General features: G+C 40.2%; 1 protein-coding gene across 7 annotated transcripts in view; it reads right to left on the reverse strand.

Annotated features, from left to right (window-relative positions):
* Window positions 1–596: 596 nt before the first annotated feature.
* Window positions 597–19439, reverse strand: part of ZDHHC14 (zDHHC palmitoyltransferase 14) — a 195136-nt gene continuing 176293 nt past the window's right edge. For 3 of the 7 annotated variants that reach the window (XM_075862666.1, XM_075862667.1, XM_075862665.1), the window contains one exon: window positions 16131–17732. In XM_075862666.1, the coding sequence (XP_075718781.1) occupies window positions 17331–17732 (402 nt within the window). In that variant the 3' untranslated portion in view covers window positions 16131–17330. Of the gene's footprint in view, window positions 895–15945; window positions 17733–19439 lie in introns of those variants that run through there. The other 4 variants (XM_075862670.1, XM_075862671.1, XM_075862669.1 and 1 more) reach the window with 4 other exon arrangements.

A 19439-nucleotide genomic window follows, 5' to 3' on the forward strand; every position in this document is an offset into this window, starting at 1 on the left:
TAGTATGCTGCTAGTTAAAAACTGACTTCTGGTGACAGACTCCCTAAAGGGGTTGTCTAACCACCACAACTCCTTTTCATATTAAAGCTGGCCCAGCGATCAACATGGGTCAGGCTACAAAATCCCGGTTCACATGAGCTCCGGCAGGTTATAAAATTACCTTGCAAATGTAGAATTACATAGCGTTCATTCAAACAAATGGCTATCCAGGTAAAATATGGATGAGCCAGTTAGCCAACGTGGCATGAACTATACTCAAACTGCCTAACACTGATTGGTCACCATCCCAGGCAGGGAAGCTAGCTCCACCCCATTGGATAACTACAACAAATTAGCATGCAGGGGGCCAACACAACAGTAGGCCAAATCTTCGGAAAGAGGGTTTAGGAAAAAAACAAACCAGAAACGGGGTGCTATTAAGGTCAGTTAACCAGTTCAACTTTTATCACCTAATGACCGGTCCTCTTTAAGCAGACATTAGGCAAGTAGATTAGAGACTGAGCCTTTAGGTTAAAAAGTTTGCTTTCACAGTAACAGAGAAGGACTGATTTCAGTTGCATTTCCCAATTGTAATGATTAACCAGAACAAAAAAACATTTGGCACAAAAGGTCATTTATTCCACTGAAGCTTACAAATCTTAATAGCAAAAAAGAAGAAATCAAAAGTAAGTATGACCCGGAAAAACTGCAATTACATTATATTATATACATGAATAGGTAAAGTGCAATCACATCTTGTAATACAGTTGATGTTGTAGACATTTTCCAGCATGTCCACTACCATTTAAGCCGTGTTGGTCATTGAAACAAATTTGGCCAGTTCTTGATTAGTTGCACGATGATTCCTTGGCATTAATTATGATCCAACAGCACAGGCATCTCTTGGACTTGGCCCTGAAAATGTACCATGTCAGAAAAACATTATTAAGATTCTCACACAAGCCCCTAGTATAACGAACAGAAGAAAGCACTATTTTCAATACTATACAACAATAGAAAAAATTATTTCTATTTCTGAAGAACAAAGTAAAAAGTAAACTAAGACTTGATCAAATAAATTCCCAAGTCTAGTCTAAATGCAAATGATCATGTGATTGTTTATATCACAAATATAATTATTATAAAATAATAAAAATGGGAAACCAGCCTGGTACTATTCTGATGGTCATTGCTTTTGAACAGGAGTCGTTTCCGGTCCTCTGCCTAGAAATGAATGGCATCTAAAGAATCAGGGTATGTTCACACGCAGTAGCAAAATACGTCTGAAATTACGGAGCGGTTTTCTCCTGAAAACAGCTCTTGATTTTCAGACGTTTTTGTAACTACTCGCGTTTTTCGCTGCATATTTTACGGACGTTATTGGAGCTGTTTTTCAATGGAGTCAATGAAAAACGGCTCCAAAAACGTCCCAAGAAGTGTCCTGCACTTTTTTGACGCGGGCGTATTTTTACAGCGACGCGTAAAATAGCACCTCGTGGGAACAGAACATCGTAAAACTCATTGAAAGCAATGGGCAGATGTTTCTAGGCGTAATGGAGCAGTTTTTTTCAGGCGTAAAAAGCCTGAATTACTTCTGAAAACAGTGCGTGTGAACATACCATCAGTGTTAAGTAATCATTCCCAATTGATTGATGAATCCCTTAAATCAGCATAATAGTCGGATTCTAAGTCATGACATCTAAGTCTAGCCCTGGGTACTTATTATGGACTAATTTAAGATGTAGAAAATAGTAGAACTTTTCATAATGTAATGTTGACTTTTTGTATACAATGAATACTTGGTACAGATGTTCTATTTGACTCAATCCCTTTAATTGGAGCAAATCTCAGTTAAAAGGAGGATTGATGCAATAAATGTTTTGACGTGGCAACAGATGGACAACTTTTCTTTTGGCAGATGGCTATACTGCATATAGTTTTATTTTTAAGAAAATGCTACGTAGCTTTCATAAAGTATAACATTCTGTTATTGAGGCATAAAGTATCTAACATGGTTTGTGCAGTATTAAAACAAATTTAAAAAAAGGCTCCGGTTAGAGGATGAATTGTCACTGTATTGGAGATGCGTTAATAAACTATATGTTGAAATCCTACAAATCCTGGGTTGTTGCTTCTCCATCATAGTTTTATAACCGATTATTAGGTATGGATTTCTAATTTCCAGTCAAATGAGGGGATTCTGTAATGTGGAAAAGGTTCTTGACAATATGTTAAACTTTTAAACATAGCAATAGACAAGCCAGCAGTTGAATTACAATTATATTACTTACGGCCTAGAAAATGACCATCGAGCAGTTTATGTCAGGGTTAACCGGGTTGTATCATGAAGACAACCCCTGTCCATATGCCCGTTATAGAGGAGGTCACTCGGACCCCTCCCTTTATGTGCCAGGGCGAAGAACTGCTGTGGCAGACTCCGCCTATTCATGCATCACATGGATGGCCATTCATTTTAATGTTCACCCTGTAATTCTATAATTCCTATGCAGTTGTTGCTGCAGGGGAAATGTGTCCAGATAGGCTTCATCTGTCATTGCAGGTGGCTTAGAGAAGCCAAAAAAAGGTGAGGTCATGACACAACCCCAATTAAGTGAATGCAGCAGGAAAGATTTCAATCACCAGCAAAAGATCACGTAAAGCAAAATTAAAACCAAAAACTTGACAGTCCTATTATATAATGGCATCAATAGTTTATTAGTAGTACTAGGATCATTGGGGTCAGGGACCACAAGTACTAGATAAGGACATGATCTAACGTACAAGCTCTGCTCCTTCACACTGGAATTAGAAGTTAAATGCATGAAATTAATTCCTGATGCAATATAAAATCCTATAGGACCATAATGTATGATACACATTAGCTTCAAACAATTCCAAAACAAAAAAAATGTTCATTCAATCGTAGACGGAGAGTATTCTTTGCATGTACGATAATACAGATTATCCACGCCAATGGTCACCATGGTAGTTTCTTTTTATAAATGGTTAATATGTGATTACATTGGGTCACATTTTGATGACCGTTCCATCATACGAATGAACATCTATATGCTGCCTAATCCACTTCAAGTATGGACTCAATCACATGGCAAATCAAAGTGCATGGCGGCACACAGAGTCCCTGCAGAGAATATCTCCATAGTAGGGCCCATAGCTCCACAGTACTGAGCCAGAATGACTTTTTGCACCTCTGTACTACAGAGCCATAGACACTCCGTATTATGGAGTTATTCTTCCCTAGAACCAAAGCTCCTAGGGCAGAATAACTCTGTAATGTCATCTAATGGAACACAGAAGAAAAAGAAAAATACCACACCAGACTATATCTATACATTTGAAGCTGGCCATGATTATTTGCAATACATTCATCAATACGGAAAAATTAAACGAAAGTAGTAAGTTATTATATAGAGCTGAAAATGAACTTATTTGGATATAACCCGGTCTTCCATTATGTATTCAATTCTTTCCAGTCCAACACATTCACATAGCAGAAGCATAGGTGCTCTTGGAGAGGCTAACTGACCTGGAAGAGCATGATAATGGCCACATACATTATACACCAGTAGTTATGCAAGGTATAGACTGCGCTTTACATTTTACTTACTACATGGATTTTATGGCATTTTACAATTCACAAGGAGACCTGTGCTGCTCCGCTTTCTGTTAACACTTATCAACAACCTTAACATTTTGTTTGCGATGACGTCACACTTCTTTCTCGCCTTGCAGGCCCTCACTGGAATATACCATGTATGGGCAGAGTTAAATAATTCAGATAGGGGATCAAAATGCTTTCAGCACTTCACTTGGATGCAATCTTGAATAATTGAAGGTTAGATGAAAAAATAACACGTAACAATTTATTTATGTTCACATTCCTAAAATAAATCCATGCAAACGATGAAAAAATAAATAAAATAAAAGATAAATATGTTCTAGTAAACCAGCTAATAATTACAGAAACAAAAGGGCAAGCAGATTGCCACGATTCAAGTCTAATGCAAAGTTGTCCTTTACCCCTTACAGGGGACCTGCCGTTAAGTCTAAAAAGTGTTTTTTTTTTTTAGTTTTTCCCCCCCGATAGGGAAATGGATAAGGCCCCATGCACACAAACGTATTTTTGCAGCCACAATTCACCCGCAAATCTGTGGGTGAATTGCGGCCCCATTCACATGAACGTGGTTTCCACGGTCCGTGCATGGCCCAGACATGTCTTATTACGGCCGTGTTTTCCGGTCCAGACTCCTAGAAATTAATGCACCCGGCCCGCGATTTGCGGGTGGCTCGCGGGTGACACTCCGCGGCCGTCCGAGCCGCAAATCACGGCCGTGCACACCACTACGGTCGTGTGCACGAGGCCCAAGAGGATATTTTGCTCTCTTCTTAGTATATCTCACAACTGTCAGCACATATATGGAGAGAGCTAAGCAGTACTAAGCAGTAAAAAAGCCATTCCGGTTTAATATCTACAAAGCCCCTGAAGATACAGTCACACAAGATACCATCATAAAAGACATTTGGATAAATAAGTCATTGGGAAGAAAACAACAAATACACTATGTTCACATCTGCAATAAGGCCTGAGTAGCAGATTCTGGAAAAGTGCTGCAAATTTTATGCTTTTTAAATTATACTCATTTCCAATTATAAAAAAAATGAACTAGCTTAATATACTCTGTCGACGTGTGTATGTGACTGCATTTGTTCAATGTCCAAATGAGAAAAGCAACTTCCCACATTCTCAAGCATTATAAAACAATCAGTGCATTTTCCACTGGTGACTGAAGGCAAACAGACTTACCAAGGCTCATATACCACAGTATGTGTGTGTGGAAATCATCTCCCGCTAGTGGCTTACTTTACAATTATACTGCGCTTGATGTAACAGAAATCAGCTATCCACGCACCGACTTCCTGTGGCTTGCGTTTATACATAGCAGCAATTCTCAATGTTACTGCCTTGTATATATACTCTATAGGTGATGTAGATATTGTTATAACATGTTGTACCGTGACCCACATTGACTGTGCACTTTCTGGTCCAGGGTTTGGTGGGCTGCGGTACGCGCCTGCACCACCGTACTCTAACAATCCTGCTTCCCAGCTACTCTGATAGTTCCCTGGCTGCCAGCTTATAGGAGGAAGTGCCAGGGTCAGCGCGGGCCCAGCACGGACATAAAATTGTGCATTGTGTGCAAGGATTAGTGCCAGAGAGTGTGCGGTGAGACTGCATTAAGTGCCTGAGGAACCTGTCGTTGGCATGTGAGCAAAGTAGGGCTTGTCCATAGAGAGGTGTATTGATGGAATGGAAGCTGTAGAAAGTGACACTATATCGGAATAAAAGTTGCTTAGTGGGTCTGCTAAAGTGGTCACGGATATCCAGTGGTCCAAAAACACCAGAGTTGTAAGACACAGCAAGGCCAGAGTGAGGTGACAGAAGAGTAGGTGAGCAGTCGTCTGACTGTGTGTGTGGGGGGGGGGGGGGTCTGTTTAGCACATTAGCCCTGGTTGAAGCAGCAGCAGAGTTGGAGGGAATTGTCAGAGACACTAACCTAGAGAAAATGAATGGTTAGCGAATAGCTAGAGTGGCTGCCCAGTGAAGAGGCCTACGTGTTCCAGTCCTGAAAAGTCAGTGGACTGGTGTAATTTTAAAGGGAGAATGTTAGCCCTTCGAGCTCCTGGAGGATCAGCCAGGTCATTTTGCAACTGTGGGGAGTAAATTCCATGAAAGCTAGTGATCATGGGGACCCACTGAGGTACTGGGCAGATCTAGATGAAGTGACTTCTGCAACTCTGTAATAAACTCCTTGTGACAGAGGGTAGCCTCCCCAAGACCCACAATGGCACTGCAGTAGGCCAAAGTCAGCAGCCACTTCCGAACGCTCAGTGGACTTGTGGCGTAACCTATTCCCTGGCCCGGTTAAGAACCGCTTAAAGGTGAACATTAAGTTCTGGAAAATTCAAGTGTTTTCTTCCACCAAGTAAGCTCTGCAACCATAAAGCTTATTGTGCCACTGTTGTGAAGAGAATAAAACCTCCTATTTAAAGGGAACCTGCCACCATCATTTCACCTATTAAACCAGCAATACCAGATGGTAGTGGGTGAAAAATCATTTCTATATAACCTATAATGGTCTTCTTAGTCGGCACTGTAGCTTTAATATTCAGATTTTTAGTGTTCCCACAGCGTATGCTAATGAGCATAAGAGTCATACCTTCATTTGAAAAGAGTCAAATGTTCATTCCTCAAGCATTTCCGAGTTTACCCCGCCTCCTTACTTTTGATTGACAGCTCCTCGCCTTCCCCCAGCACACAAAACCCTGCGCTTGTGCATTGATGTCCTCTTCTGGTGTGTGCGCACAAAGGGACACCGGATTATTACGATAAAAGGCACAAAATGTTTGCAGACCGTTATTTACAGTCGGAGGAGGAGTTTAGGAGAGGGGATAACCGTAATGAACTTTTGATAGCAGCGGCCAGTGAGGAATAAGTAAAGTCCAATAGGTGAAATGCTGGTGACAGGTTCCCTTTAACTGTTAAAGTGGTTTTCCAGCTTCTGACGACGCATGACCTATCCACCAGATCTGTAGTCAGTACATGATCTGTGGGGGTCCGACACCCGGGTCCCACACAGAACAGCTGGTCTGGTGTGTGCATGCACCAGATGTACAAGCCGGAAGCAGTTAGCTCCAGCCACAGAATAGCGGCCGAGCTGCAGCACAGCTCCTACTCAAATGAATAGTAGCAGACCTGCAGCACAGCCGCTATGCTATGTACAGAACCAACTGCTTCCGGGCTCCGTACATAGCATTATGTGCCACAACATCTGGTGCCCACAGGTGGATAGGTAATCAGTTGTCAGAAGGTGGACAACCCCTTTAAAGTGCTATGATCATTCTTTAAGGGAAAACCATTATTACCACTTAGAATGGGAGCAGCAGCCTTAACCAATGATGGGACAGGAGGCAGGTTTCATACCACAAAATTTGGCAAACATGGTAAAAGTCAATGTTATGGAATGGGTATGTAAAGTATGGCGGCTAATGTTACTGGGTCACTGGTGTTTATTGATTATGTGACTGCAGATAGAAGTGGCAGGAAGAATTCTGAAGTATAGATCTACTTTAGTGCTCAGATTTAGCCAACTGCTGAAAACCAGATAGGTAAAGACCTAATAATACCGCAAACACCACAAGAGCTACTTAACCACTTAAGGACCAAGCCAATTTTGGCTTTAGGAGGACCGTTCACCGCTTTGGACATGTCTCTTTCAGCAAATATTTCTATATTCTATTAAACGATTTAAGTTGCATTGCACATTTCAGTTGTTATGCCTCCTAGAAATTTATGAATAACGTGACAACTGGGTGTTACGATTCCACTTGTCAAAAGAGGCGTGTCCCTAAAGTCTCTGGGACGATGTCCAATCAGTGCTGACAGCCTTTGTGGTGACCCCCCCCCCAACTGGTAACACCCAATTGTCAATTTATTCATACATTTCTAACACATAAAACAGGAATGGCATCTTAGAAAATATGCTCCAGAATTGGTATTTCAAGCGGAACACAATTATTTAATAAAACAGACAGGTCAGGAGAAGTGACTGATAATTTTTAAGGGCAACAAGAAATTTTATTTTTTTGCCACACTGTATTAGCCCAGCCATATCATTTCTATTTTTATGTTTACTTAAAAAAAGTCCTCAAATGGCAAACTGAGTTAGTGATTTTGAGAAGCATCATTTCGGGGTGCATATAAGTTAGGGTTAAATATAAAAATAGTATTTTTTTTCCAGTTAACGGTTCATTGTTATTAACAGAATACATTTATTCTGTACGGACGTAAAATGCTCGTGTGAACCCAGCCTTAGGCATACCTAAAAATAAAAATTTCTGAACAGTCCTAGAAGCCTTCGCGAGGCCCTTCACCATCAATATAAATCCATCAGACCAGGCAACCCCAAAGCTGGGGCTGGTGGGCAAGTGACAAAGGAAGCCCAATCCATTTGTCAGCACCATGATCAGCATTGAAGGGGTTAAATCAGGCTAAACACATGCTGGTAACCAAATCTATTGGCTCAGATATTACTGGGCAAGTTTGAAGGCTAATGTCAGCAGCTAAAGACAGGGAGATGGGGGAACTTATTTAAGTCTTTGTGCAAAGTGGCACAGGCTACGAGGATGTGAATGATCAGTGCTGTGACAGGAAGCAGTTATGGCTTGTCCATATGTAACTGAATTGCTGCAGAAAATTTCTGCAGAAATTCCATTGAAAGTAGCAGACTTTCCGGTGGGAAAAAACACACCATTTCCTGCATTTTTTTACTGCTGAAAATGGTGCGTATTTTGCTGCGTTTTTCACGCATCAATTCAGTCCACTTTCCGCAGCAGGAATGGACAAGCTGCAGTCCAAAAAATACGCACTGCAGGTCTATTTGTGCTCTGAATTTTTACGCGGCGTGTGGATGCGATTTGTTAAATATCACCCACTTTGCTGCTGCTGTATTCTGCGGCTTTGTTTTCAGTCCAGAAAATATGCAGCCATTCCGCTACATGTGGACGAGCCCTTAAAAGGGTAACCAATCTTTCAGAAAACTTCTGCATGTCAGAAGTTTTGATCGGTGCACTGAGATCCCCACCGATCGCTAAGACGAAGCGGCAGAAGTGTTTCTGAACCGCTTGGCTTCTGATCGGCTTTTCTCGGAAAGCCGAGCAGTTGATGTACGTACTCAATAGATAGTCTATGGGCCCGTACACTAACTGCTCAGCTTTCCGAGAGAAGCCGATAAGAAACAAAGTGGCACAGCGCCCAAAAGAGCGCTTCTGCGGCTTTGTTTTAGCGATCGGTGGGTCTCAGCGCTCAGACCCCCACAGATCAAAACTTCGGACAGGTCAGAAGTTCACTGAAAGTTTAGTTACCCTTTAAGGCAAAGAAATTGAATATTCTTCAATGGTCGGGTCAGTCATCTGACCTAAACCTGACTGAGCATGCTTTTCACTTACCGAAAACAAAACGGAGGGCTGAAAGATCCACAAACCAGCAGCATCTGTAGGCAGCTACAATAAAGGTCTGGCAGAGCATCTTAAGGCAAGAATCTCAGCATTTGGAGAATTTAGGCAGTCATTGAATGAAAAGGATTTACATCCAAGTATTAAAACTAATCCTTGCAGCAAGAATGGTATCCTTTATCTACACCCATACAAGGAATATGGAGCTCTGTATAAAAAAACAAAACCAAAAACAACTTCTATAAAGGCATATTTAACTAATCAGCTCATAATTCTGGACTTGAAAAATCACATGGTGTTTAAAAAGGCAGAGTTTCAGATAACGCAAACCAGGAGATCAATTCTAGCCATTATCGCCCCACCACAAAAAAAACTAAAAAAAACAAAAAACGGACGTACCCCAAAATGGTACCAATGAAAACGACAGATTGTCCCGCAACAAATAGGCCCTCACACGGCTCCGGTGGTGAAAAAATAAAAAAGTTCTGGCTCTCAGAATATGGTGATGCAAAATGTGCAGTGTGTTCTACATTCGGTTAAGATCGGGCGCCATTTATCAGTGCGACACTGGCCACACTTCTATGAATTATTATTTATTTACCGCATTATTATACCCTCTTATTATGCCCTGATGTTCTCCGCACAGATTACGTATGCCCCCAAATTATAAACTGAAATATCAGAGAAAACCCAAACAAAACTACTACCAAGCAAAATCTGTGCTCCAAAAGCAAAATGGCGCTCCCTCCCTTCTGAGCCCTGCAGCGTGCCCAAGCAGCAGTTTGCTATCACATATATGGCATCGCCATACCAGAGAGAACCCGCTTAAAGTTTTATGAGGTATTCGTCTTCAGTGGCACAAACTGGGCACAACATATTATGCACTAAAATGGCATATCCGTGGAAAATTGCAATTTTCACTTTGAACCATCCGCTGTACACTAACCCCTTTGCGCACTATGACTTATAGCACGTCATGGTGCGGGGGTTGATGTATGGAGCCGTCTCACGTGCTGAGCCCGCTCCATACGCTGCGGGTGTCGGCTGTGTATTACAGCTGACACCCGGACCTAACGGACAGGTACAGCGATCGCTCTGTTACAGAAGCCTGTAAGAATAACAATATACTGCAATACATTAGTATTGCAGTGTATTGTACCAGCGATCCAATGATCGCTGGATCAAGTCCCCTAAGGGGATTGATTAATAAAATGTGTAGAAGAATTATGGTTATTAGTAGTGAGAATTTTATTTATTTTTTTTAAGTTAAAAAGAAACAAAAAACACCTTTTCCCATTTTCCTTCTGACGTAATGTAAAAAAAATGAACAAAATTGGTATCGCTACGTCTGTAAAAGTCGAACTATTACAATATACCATTATTTAATTTGCACAAAATCGCTTTTTTTGTCACCTTCGCTCTAAAAAAAAAAATTTAATACAACTTTTTATGTACCAAAAAATGGTACCAATAAAAACTGCAGCTCCTCCCGCAAGAAATAAGCTCTCACACCACTCTATTTATGGAAAAATAAAAAAGTTATGGCTCTTAGAAGGCGGGGAGTCAAAATCTAAAATAAGAAAGCAAAAAATGGATCAGTCCTGAAAGGGTTAATTCATGTCTAAGGAGAAAACTTATGCGCACAAGTGGGGTATTTCCGTACTCGGGAGAAATTGCTTTATAAAAAATGGTTGTTTTTTTCCCCTCCTTTATCCCTTGTGAAAATTCAACATTTTAGTGGAAACAATTTTGATATTAATTTTCGCGCCCTAATTCTAATAAACTCTGCAAAAGACCTGTGGGGTCTAAATGCTCACTATACCCCTAGAAAAATTCCTTGAACGTTTTTCCAAAATGGGGTCACTTTTGGTGGGTTTCCACTGTTTTGTTCCCTCCAGTGCATTGCAAACCATTCCAGCAAAATCAGAAATCCAAATGGCGCTCCTTCCCTTCTGAGCCCTGCTGTGGGTCCAAACATCAGTTTCTTACCACATATGGGGTATTGTCGTAATCGGGAGACATTGCTTTACAAATGTTGGGGTGCATTTTCTTCGTTATTCCTTGTAAATATTAAAAATTTCTGTTTCAGAAAAAAAGTGCATTTTAATTTTTACAGACTAATTCCAATATATTTAGCGAAAAACCTGTGTGGTCAAAATGCTAACTATACCCCTAGATAAATACCTTAAGGGGTGTAGTTTTCGAAATGGGGTCATTTATGGGGAGTTTCTATCGTTCTGGCAGCTCAAAGCCTCTCCAAATGTACAGTGGGGCCTAAAACATTTTCAAGCAAAATATGAGTCCTGAAAGCCTCCAGTTGCTCCCTTCCTTTTGGGCCCTGCCGTGTGTCCAGACAGCACATTAGGGCCACAATGTGGGTATTTTTGAAACCAGGAGAAACAGGGTAATAGATTTTGTGGTGTGTTTCTTCATTCTCATGGTCGCTTTACAAAGAAATCGGTCTTCAAACTGATACTTTTATGAAAAAAGTGAAATTATTTTTTTCTTCACCTGCTATGTATTAAATTTAGCAAAAAACTGTGGGGTCAAAATACTCACTATACCCCTAGAAAAATTCCTTGAAGGTTTTTCCAAAATGGGGTCACTTTTGGTGGGTTTCCACTGTTTTGGTCCCTCCAGTGCATTGAAAACCATTCCAGCAAAATCAGAAATCCAAATGGCGCTCCTTCCCTTCTGAGCCCTGCTGTGGGTCCAAACAGCAGTTTATTACCACATATGGGGTACTATACCCCTAGATAAATACCTTAAGGGGTCTAGTTTTCTAAATGGGGTCATTTGTGGGGGTTTCCATCACTCTGAGACCTATGAGCCTCTGACAACCTGGCTTGGTGCAGGAAAACAAAATATACTTCAAAATGTATAAAATTATTATTCAATTTGTAAGTCCTCTAAATTGCTGAAAACTTATTTTATTTTTTCAAAAGTGCTGCCAAAATAAAGTAAAGAGATGAAAATATATTTAATTAAAAAAATTGTACAGTATATGTGTACATATGTGACATATTGCAGTTAAAAACAGGGAAAAATGGTAATTTTTAAAAAATTTCTTCCATTTTTCTATGAATTTCCGCAAATTGTATCAGTCTACTTTTACCACTAAAATAAAGTACAACATGTGACGAAAAAACAATGTCAGAATTACTTGGATATTCAAAACTTTCACAGAGTTATTCTCAAATCTGGTATGTCTAACTTTATCAATCTGGCTTGGTCATTAAGGTACAAACAGGCCCGGTCATTAAGGGGTTAAGGAACATATTAAAATCATAAAAAAAATAAAAAATAGGCTCATAGATTAAAGCAAAAATGTAAAAAAATAAAATAGACACCTTTCCCCATTTTAGGCCCTAATGACCAAGCTATTTTATTCGTTTTTCTATAGTCGCATTCAAAGAGCTATAACTTTTTAATTTTTTCGTCTACATAGCTGTATCAGGACTTGTTTTTTGCGGGATTAATTGTACTTTTTAATCGCACCATTTTAGGGTACATAATTTATTTATTAACTTTTATTAACTTTTTTGGGGGGGGGGGGGGATTATAAAAAAAACCTGAAATTCCACCATTGTTCTATGCGTTTTTAAATTGACGCCATTCACTGTACGGCGTAAATAACATGTTACCTTTATTCTAAGGGTCGGTACGATTACGGCGATACCACATATGTAGAAGTTTATGTTTTACGACTTTTGCACAATAAAAACACTTTTGAACTAAAATTATTTGTTGTTGCATCGTTGCTTTCCAAGAGCCGTAACTTTATTTTTCCATCAATGTAGTGATTTTTTCGACTTTGTTTTTTTTGCGGGACAAAACGTAGTTTTGATTGGTACCGTTTTGGGGTGCATGGGACTTGATTCTTTATTATGACTTTTTTCGGGGGCAATGGAAAAAAATTGCAATTTCGCCATTGTTTTTTGCGTTTTTTTTTTACAGTGTTCACCTTGCGGTTTAAATTACATATTAACTTTATTAATGGAGTCATTATGGTCGCGGCGATACCATATATGTGTATTTTATTATTTTTTTTACACTACTAAATAAAACCACTTTTTACTGTACTTTTTAGTAATAATCTTTATTTCACATTGGTGACTTATTTTATTAGTCCCACTAGGAGACTTTACTGTGCGATCTTCAGATCGCTGCTATAATGCTTTGGTATACTTCGTATACCAGAGCATTATTGCCTGTCAGTGTAAATCTGACAGGCAATCTGTTAGGACGTGCCTCCGGCACGTCCTAACAGGCATATGTCCATGGCAGACTTGGGGGCTTTTATCAAGCCCCCGGCTGCCATGACACCCCATCGGAGACCCGCGATTGAATTTGCGGGCCGCCGATGGGTGACAGAGGGAGCTCACTCCCTCTGTAAACAAAGTTAAATGCCGCGGTCGCTATTGACGGCGGCATTTAACGGGTTAAACGGCCGCGATCTAAGTAAACTTCGATCGCGAACGTTGGAGCAGGAGCTCAGCTGTCATCAGACCCGTGCAGGACTAAGGGTATGTTCACACGGCCAAATTTCAGACGTATACGAGGCGTATTATGCCTCGTTTTATGTCTGAAAATATGGCTACATTACGTCGGCAAACATCTGCCCATTCATTTGAATGGGTTTGCCGACGTACTGTGTAGACGACCTGTTATTTACGAGTCGTCGTTTGACAGCTGTCAAACGACGACCTGTAAATTTACTGCCTCGGCAAAGAAGTGCAGGGCACTTCTTTGCCACGTAATTTGAGCCGTTCTTCATTGAAATCAATGAAGCACGGCTCAAGGTTTACGAGCGTCTCAGACGCCTCGTAAATTACAAGGAGGAGCTTTTACGTGTGAAACGAGGCAGCTGTTAACAGTCTGTCTTTTCACACGTAACTGCCTCTCAGCGTGTGAACATACCCTTAGACTAGGCGAACGTGAAAAGGCATCCGCCTAGCCTAAGGCCCCTTAGTGACGAACGTTAAAAGGCGTATTGTTGGTCACTAAGGGGTTAAGGCCAAAATAGGCCTGGTCGTTAAGTGGTTAAACTGTACCATTTTTATTTTATTTTCGTTATCATAGCATTTGTAAACCACATATGTATTAAAGTTCTCTAAGAATAAATGTAGCTTTCATATGCACAAGTATTAGAAACAGAAACTTCCGAAACATATAATATGGCGCTTGGAAGAGTGCTGTAGGCCCCTTCATTCTACAGAGTAGTAGGGTCTGGTGACTCAAGTTCACTCTCAGCCGCCACAGTGATAGAGAGGTGGCCGGACTTGTGCGGCGCTCTACATTGCCTGCAAATAGGCGAATGGGGGCAACATGCTAATCTTAACCCCTTAATGACTGCTGATACGCCTTTACATGTCTGTCATTAAGGGGCCTCATTCTAAGCGGCGCTATTCACAGCTGCATAATCAGAGCCCTGGAAGAGTGTCCCGTGCAGGCTGGAGCGGGTGCTAAGATGTCTGATGACAACCGGGGTCCTGCTTTAACGATAGTGATCAAAGTTTCCTTAGATCGCGACCATTTAACCCGTCAGATGCCGCGGTCATTAGAGACGGCTGCATCTGAGTGGTTTACAGAAGGAGGGAGCTCTCTGTCAACCATCCGTTGCCCAAAAATGTGATCTCGCCACGGGTGTGCTATGGCAGCCGTGGGCCTAGCAAGGGCCCCCAGGCCTGCCCTGGCTATATGCCTATTATGCTGTGCCAGAGGCAATAATGCAAAGCATTATATAAGAGATCAAAAGATCGAACAGTGAAGTTACCTAGTGGGACTGAAAAAAATTATGTGAAATAAAAAACAAAAATAAAAAAGGTACACAAAAAAAAACATTTTTCCATAAAAAGTGGTTTTATTTAGTAGTGTAATAAATAAAATCAAAACTACACATATATGGTATCGCCGTGACCGTAATGACCCAAACAATAGAGCATATTATTTAAACCATAAGGTGAATACCATAAAAAGAAAAACGCAAAAAACAACGGCAAAGTTGCTATTTTTTCACATTTCCCCAAAAAGATCAATCAATAAGTCCCATGTAGCCCACAATGGTAGAAATGAAGTCCCGCAAAAAACAAGCCCTTATATGGCCATATCGATGGAAAACTAAAGTTATGGCTCTTGGAAAGCCTTATGCAAAATAAAATTATTTTAGTTCAAAAGTTTTGTTATTCTGCAAAAGTAGTAAAACATAAAAAACTATACATATTTGGTATTGTCATAATCGTAATGACCCATAAATAAAGGTAACATTATATTCACACCGCATGGTGAACAGCGTAAGTTTAAAATGTATAGAACAATTGCTAAATTGCATTTTTTTTTTTTATTATTCCCCCTCAATGTTTATCAAAAAATTCTATATACCCCAAAACGGTGCCATTGAAAAATACAACTCATCCCGCAAAAAACAAATCCTTATACAGCCAAGTCAATGGCAAAATAAAAAAGTTACAGCACTTTGAATGTAACTGGAAAAAAACGAAACAAATTGCTTGGTCATTAAGGCCCAAAATGCATGCAGGTGGAAGGGGTTAAAAGGTTAGGGTTAGATAGATTAGATGTTTATAGCTTACCCTGTGGATTTGTCATAAATTCTTAAAATTGGAAAACCCCAATAAACTGAAAAACCATGTAAAATTGTCTTTAAAAAAAAGCTTTACAAAAAATGCTATTCCATGCAAACAAGTTAGCACAATTACAAGTTTAATGACATTTCAATTTTTGGCATATCCACTGGATATTTGTGTCAACTCTACACCAGCAACCCTATACCACAGTTCTTCGTATCAATTGGGATCCCAGCGGTTGGACCTCTCCTGAAAACTTAAACTTAGTATCAATATGACATAATAGTGATTCGTTTGAAATCTCCTTTACCATTTCTTAAAACTTTGCAAATTAGCACGAGTAACGAAGTAGCCTTAACGGTGGACCAATCTATTCAGATAAAGTTCTGCCCTGATAACATGGAAGAGCAGACCCTTTTGCTCAGACTCCTTAGTTTCCGTAATAGCACCCTAGGAAAGAACAGTCAACACCTTCCATAAAGTTACCGTTATAGCAAATATGGAAACGAAGACCAGCAGAGCAAGAGCGAGGATTTAATGTGTGTATCAAAAAGGCCAAGAAGGTAAGCGAGCAATATCTGAACAAAGTCACGCAGAACAGTCAAGAGGATGGTAGGTTTAGGCCTGCTTGTAGCCAATCTGCCCTAAGGTAGACTTTAATTTTGTTTCCTTATGTATAGCAACAGTAGTAAAATGGTCAGATACTTAAATGCAACAACTGCAAATCGCTGTCTACTTTCTTTGGCAAACCTGGACAATTCAGAGATAATTCAGAGATATACAGTTTTATAACAATGCCTTTATTCAAAACACTATAGTCTGTCAAAAAAAGTAACATTACTATTCCTCAACCCGAGTCATTTACAAGAAACCATTAAGTACAAATTTTACTCCAATATGTAAGAAGTTGAATATGCAAAGGAAATAGCTTATTGTTCTCAGAATTCGCCAGAGACCAGTAAAAAACAAAAAACAAAACAAATGTTAGTTTATTTGATGTCTCAGCACATATTTGGGGAAAAAAAAAAAAAAAAGTGTAATGGTATATACCATATCTAAGCACTTCTACAAGTGATTAGCTTAATGCATGGTCATTCAGCAACATAAGCCCTTTTCAATTTGGGCACAGTTGAAAAAAAAAAAAAAAAAAGAAAGTCCCTTTTCCCGGTGCCCTTAGTTTAACCAGAAATATAACTGAATAAAAAAAAAAAAGCCGCATTTATTATCCATAGCCAACATGAAAATGCAGCACTGTGTCCTGGGAAAAGGAACATCATTTGGACCACGAGTTCTCAAATGAAAATGTTGCTATTATAGAACACAGTGTAGGTTGGTGTACCTTATATTTAGCATGTTACACAGTTACAAAACCAGGGCATGGCAATTGGCCAAAATAAATTGTTCAAAAAAATTAGCATTTTGATATCCACTGTATTTCCACTGGTTAGGAAAATAAGGAGTATTTATGTATACACAGGTAGAACCGGACAAGCAGATCAATACACAGTATCCAGAACAGATATCCTGCTGCGTTTCCCGATTTACAGGACCATTCCAGTCATTTCTCGAAATCCAACCGAATTGCTGAAAATATACTTATTTTAATGAGGCAGATTGTTGCCGTGTTGCAATTTCCATCACTGTACAGTGGGCATTTTTCATCATCACACAGTGCAGTCTTATCACAGGGTTTGACCTTTGTGCATTATGTTTGATGGGCAGTGTCACATTTGGTCACACAGAGCTGAGCTTTACGAGACCACGCACAGAGTCTTCATGCAAAGAGTCTTGGCTGACAAGATTCAGGACATGCATAGTATGGCTATGAGTCACAGGGCTGTTTGCTGGCAGCATTCCTGGTGGTGATGGTGCTTCATCTGGTGTTAGGAACTGATGGTTTCCAATATCCTCTTTTAAAGGTATCATGTCTGTTAGAACCGTTTCTGAATTCAGATTTGGCATTGAAGATGGTGGTGTTGGCTGGCCAAGCGCTAAAGAAGCACATGGAGCACTTATGGTTGTCTTCCCCGGCAGCGGTGGCTCATCGGTAGTTACTGTTGGCTCAGTCTGTAGAAGTGGTGTGGCTGCAGCCTGTAAAACGAATTTGGTGCTCTGAATGCATTGGTCTTGGTCACACTGCAGAACGGAAGGGGATGGAGGAATATAAATACGAAAACAAAGGGCATTCCAAGGAAATAAAATGAAAACACGGGCAGATGTGGAGAAAAGAGAATAAAAGGTATGAAGAGAAAATACAGAAGAGTTAGAATTAGCGTTCAAAAGCTATACAATATTGGTTCTTAATTCAGTGCAGGGGACTTACAAAGCCCCACGTTGGGATCAATCAACATAGGGTTACTGAAACCTAACGGATTACGATGAAAAGTTCCTATACAACAGTAAGGTGTTCCAAGATACGGATTTACGAACCACTAAAAACATTAGACATCTTAAAGCTGCATTCATATGGCCAAAATGCAGCTTCATATTAGGGTTTATAATGTAGCCAGAAGAAACAGCTCCAACAGCACTTCGATCACTGTAGGGTTCACTTGGACAGCAGGCTGTAATACAGACACTAAAATGCAGCTGCAATACGCCTGTCTGAATGCGACCTTACACAGTGTACTTACCAGTGAAAATGAGAAAATTAAATTAAATGATCACTATTTACATTCTCCAGTTCTCACCTAGCTGCATAACAAGTTTATAAGTGCATGTGGTTTCAGACTTATGTATTAGTAAGTAGCAACATAAATTAAATGTACCCATGTTCAGAAATAGTCATATTACAAACATAAAACTGCTAGATGCCAGCTGGGACAAATACAGTCGTAAAAATTGGTCATCAAACACACCGACATTTTAATTAAAGACCGAGTAGGTGGATAAATATTAAGCCGGACTCATGTAAAACATGTACGACCCGAAGATAAAACCGACAAACTGACCAGGCTCTTCCAGATATTTATCAGGTACAGTAAAGACTGTCAAATAAGGATTGTGCGGACAGAGGGTGGACATCTTAGTGTAAGTTCACACTGCGGTTTTTTTGGCAGGCAGGCAGAAAAAAAAAATCTGCCTCAAAATTCCTTCAGTTATTTTGACACATCAAACGCTCCAAATGAACGCTGCAGGTTTTTTCTGCCTTCCATTCAATGGACGGTCAGAGGTGGAAACCGCTCGAAGAAAGTAGAATGCCACTTTTTTTTGTTGTTGCTGCGCACGGCCAAAAGCCGCCCGGCAACAATAAGAACCTCTGCCTCCTATTGAAATCAATGGGGGTGATTTAGGAAGTTTCTTGGCACCAATTCCAACACTGTTTCTGCATCAAAATAAGTACCAAAAATTGCCGTGTGAGCTATCCCTTAGAATGCAGCTAAACCCTCTTTAGTTCCCCATATACGGAGATAGACATTACTAACCTCTATGGTCAATAGAGGTTTCAGATAATACTCAGACTTTAGAATAATCTTAAAATAGGTACTCCGGTTAGAACAAGTTACCCCCTATCCTATGGATAGGGGGTAAGTTGCTGATCAGTGGGTGTCCGACAGCTGGCAACCCTACCGTTCATGAGAACGGTAGTTCCGTACCCTCTGTTTGAAAGGAGCGGCAGGTCACTCATGCGCACTGCTGCTCCATTCATTCTCTAAGGAAGTGCCGGAGATAGCAGAGTACAGCGTTTGGCTATATACAGCGCTCTCATAGAGAATTTGTCACCACTTTATATAACCAAATGAAGTCCGTCTAGCAGCCTAATATTTAAAGAAAACTAAACAGTAAAGATGGTGCTTTTAGTGTATCACTAATATGCAATGCCACCATTTTACATCCATTAAC

Source organism: Rhinoderma darwinii, chromosome 4 (assembly GCF_050947455.1).
Source record: "Rhinoderma darwinii isolate aRhiDar2 chromosome 4, aRhiDar2.hap1, whole genome shotgun sequence".
Classification (NCBI taxonomy): Eukaryota; Metazoa; Chordata; class Amphibia; order Anura; family Rhinodermatidae; genus Rhinoderma; species Rhinoderma darwinii.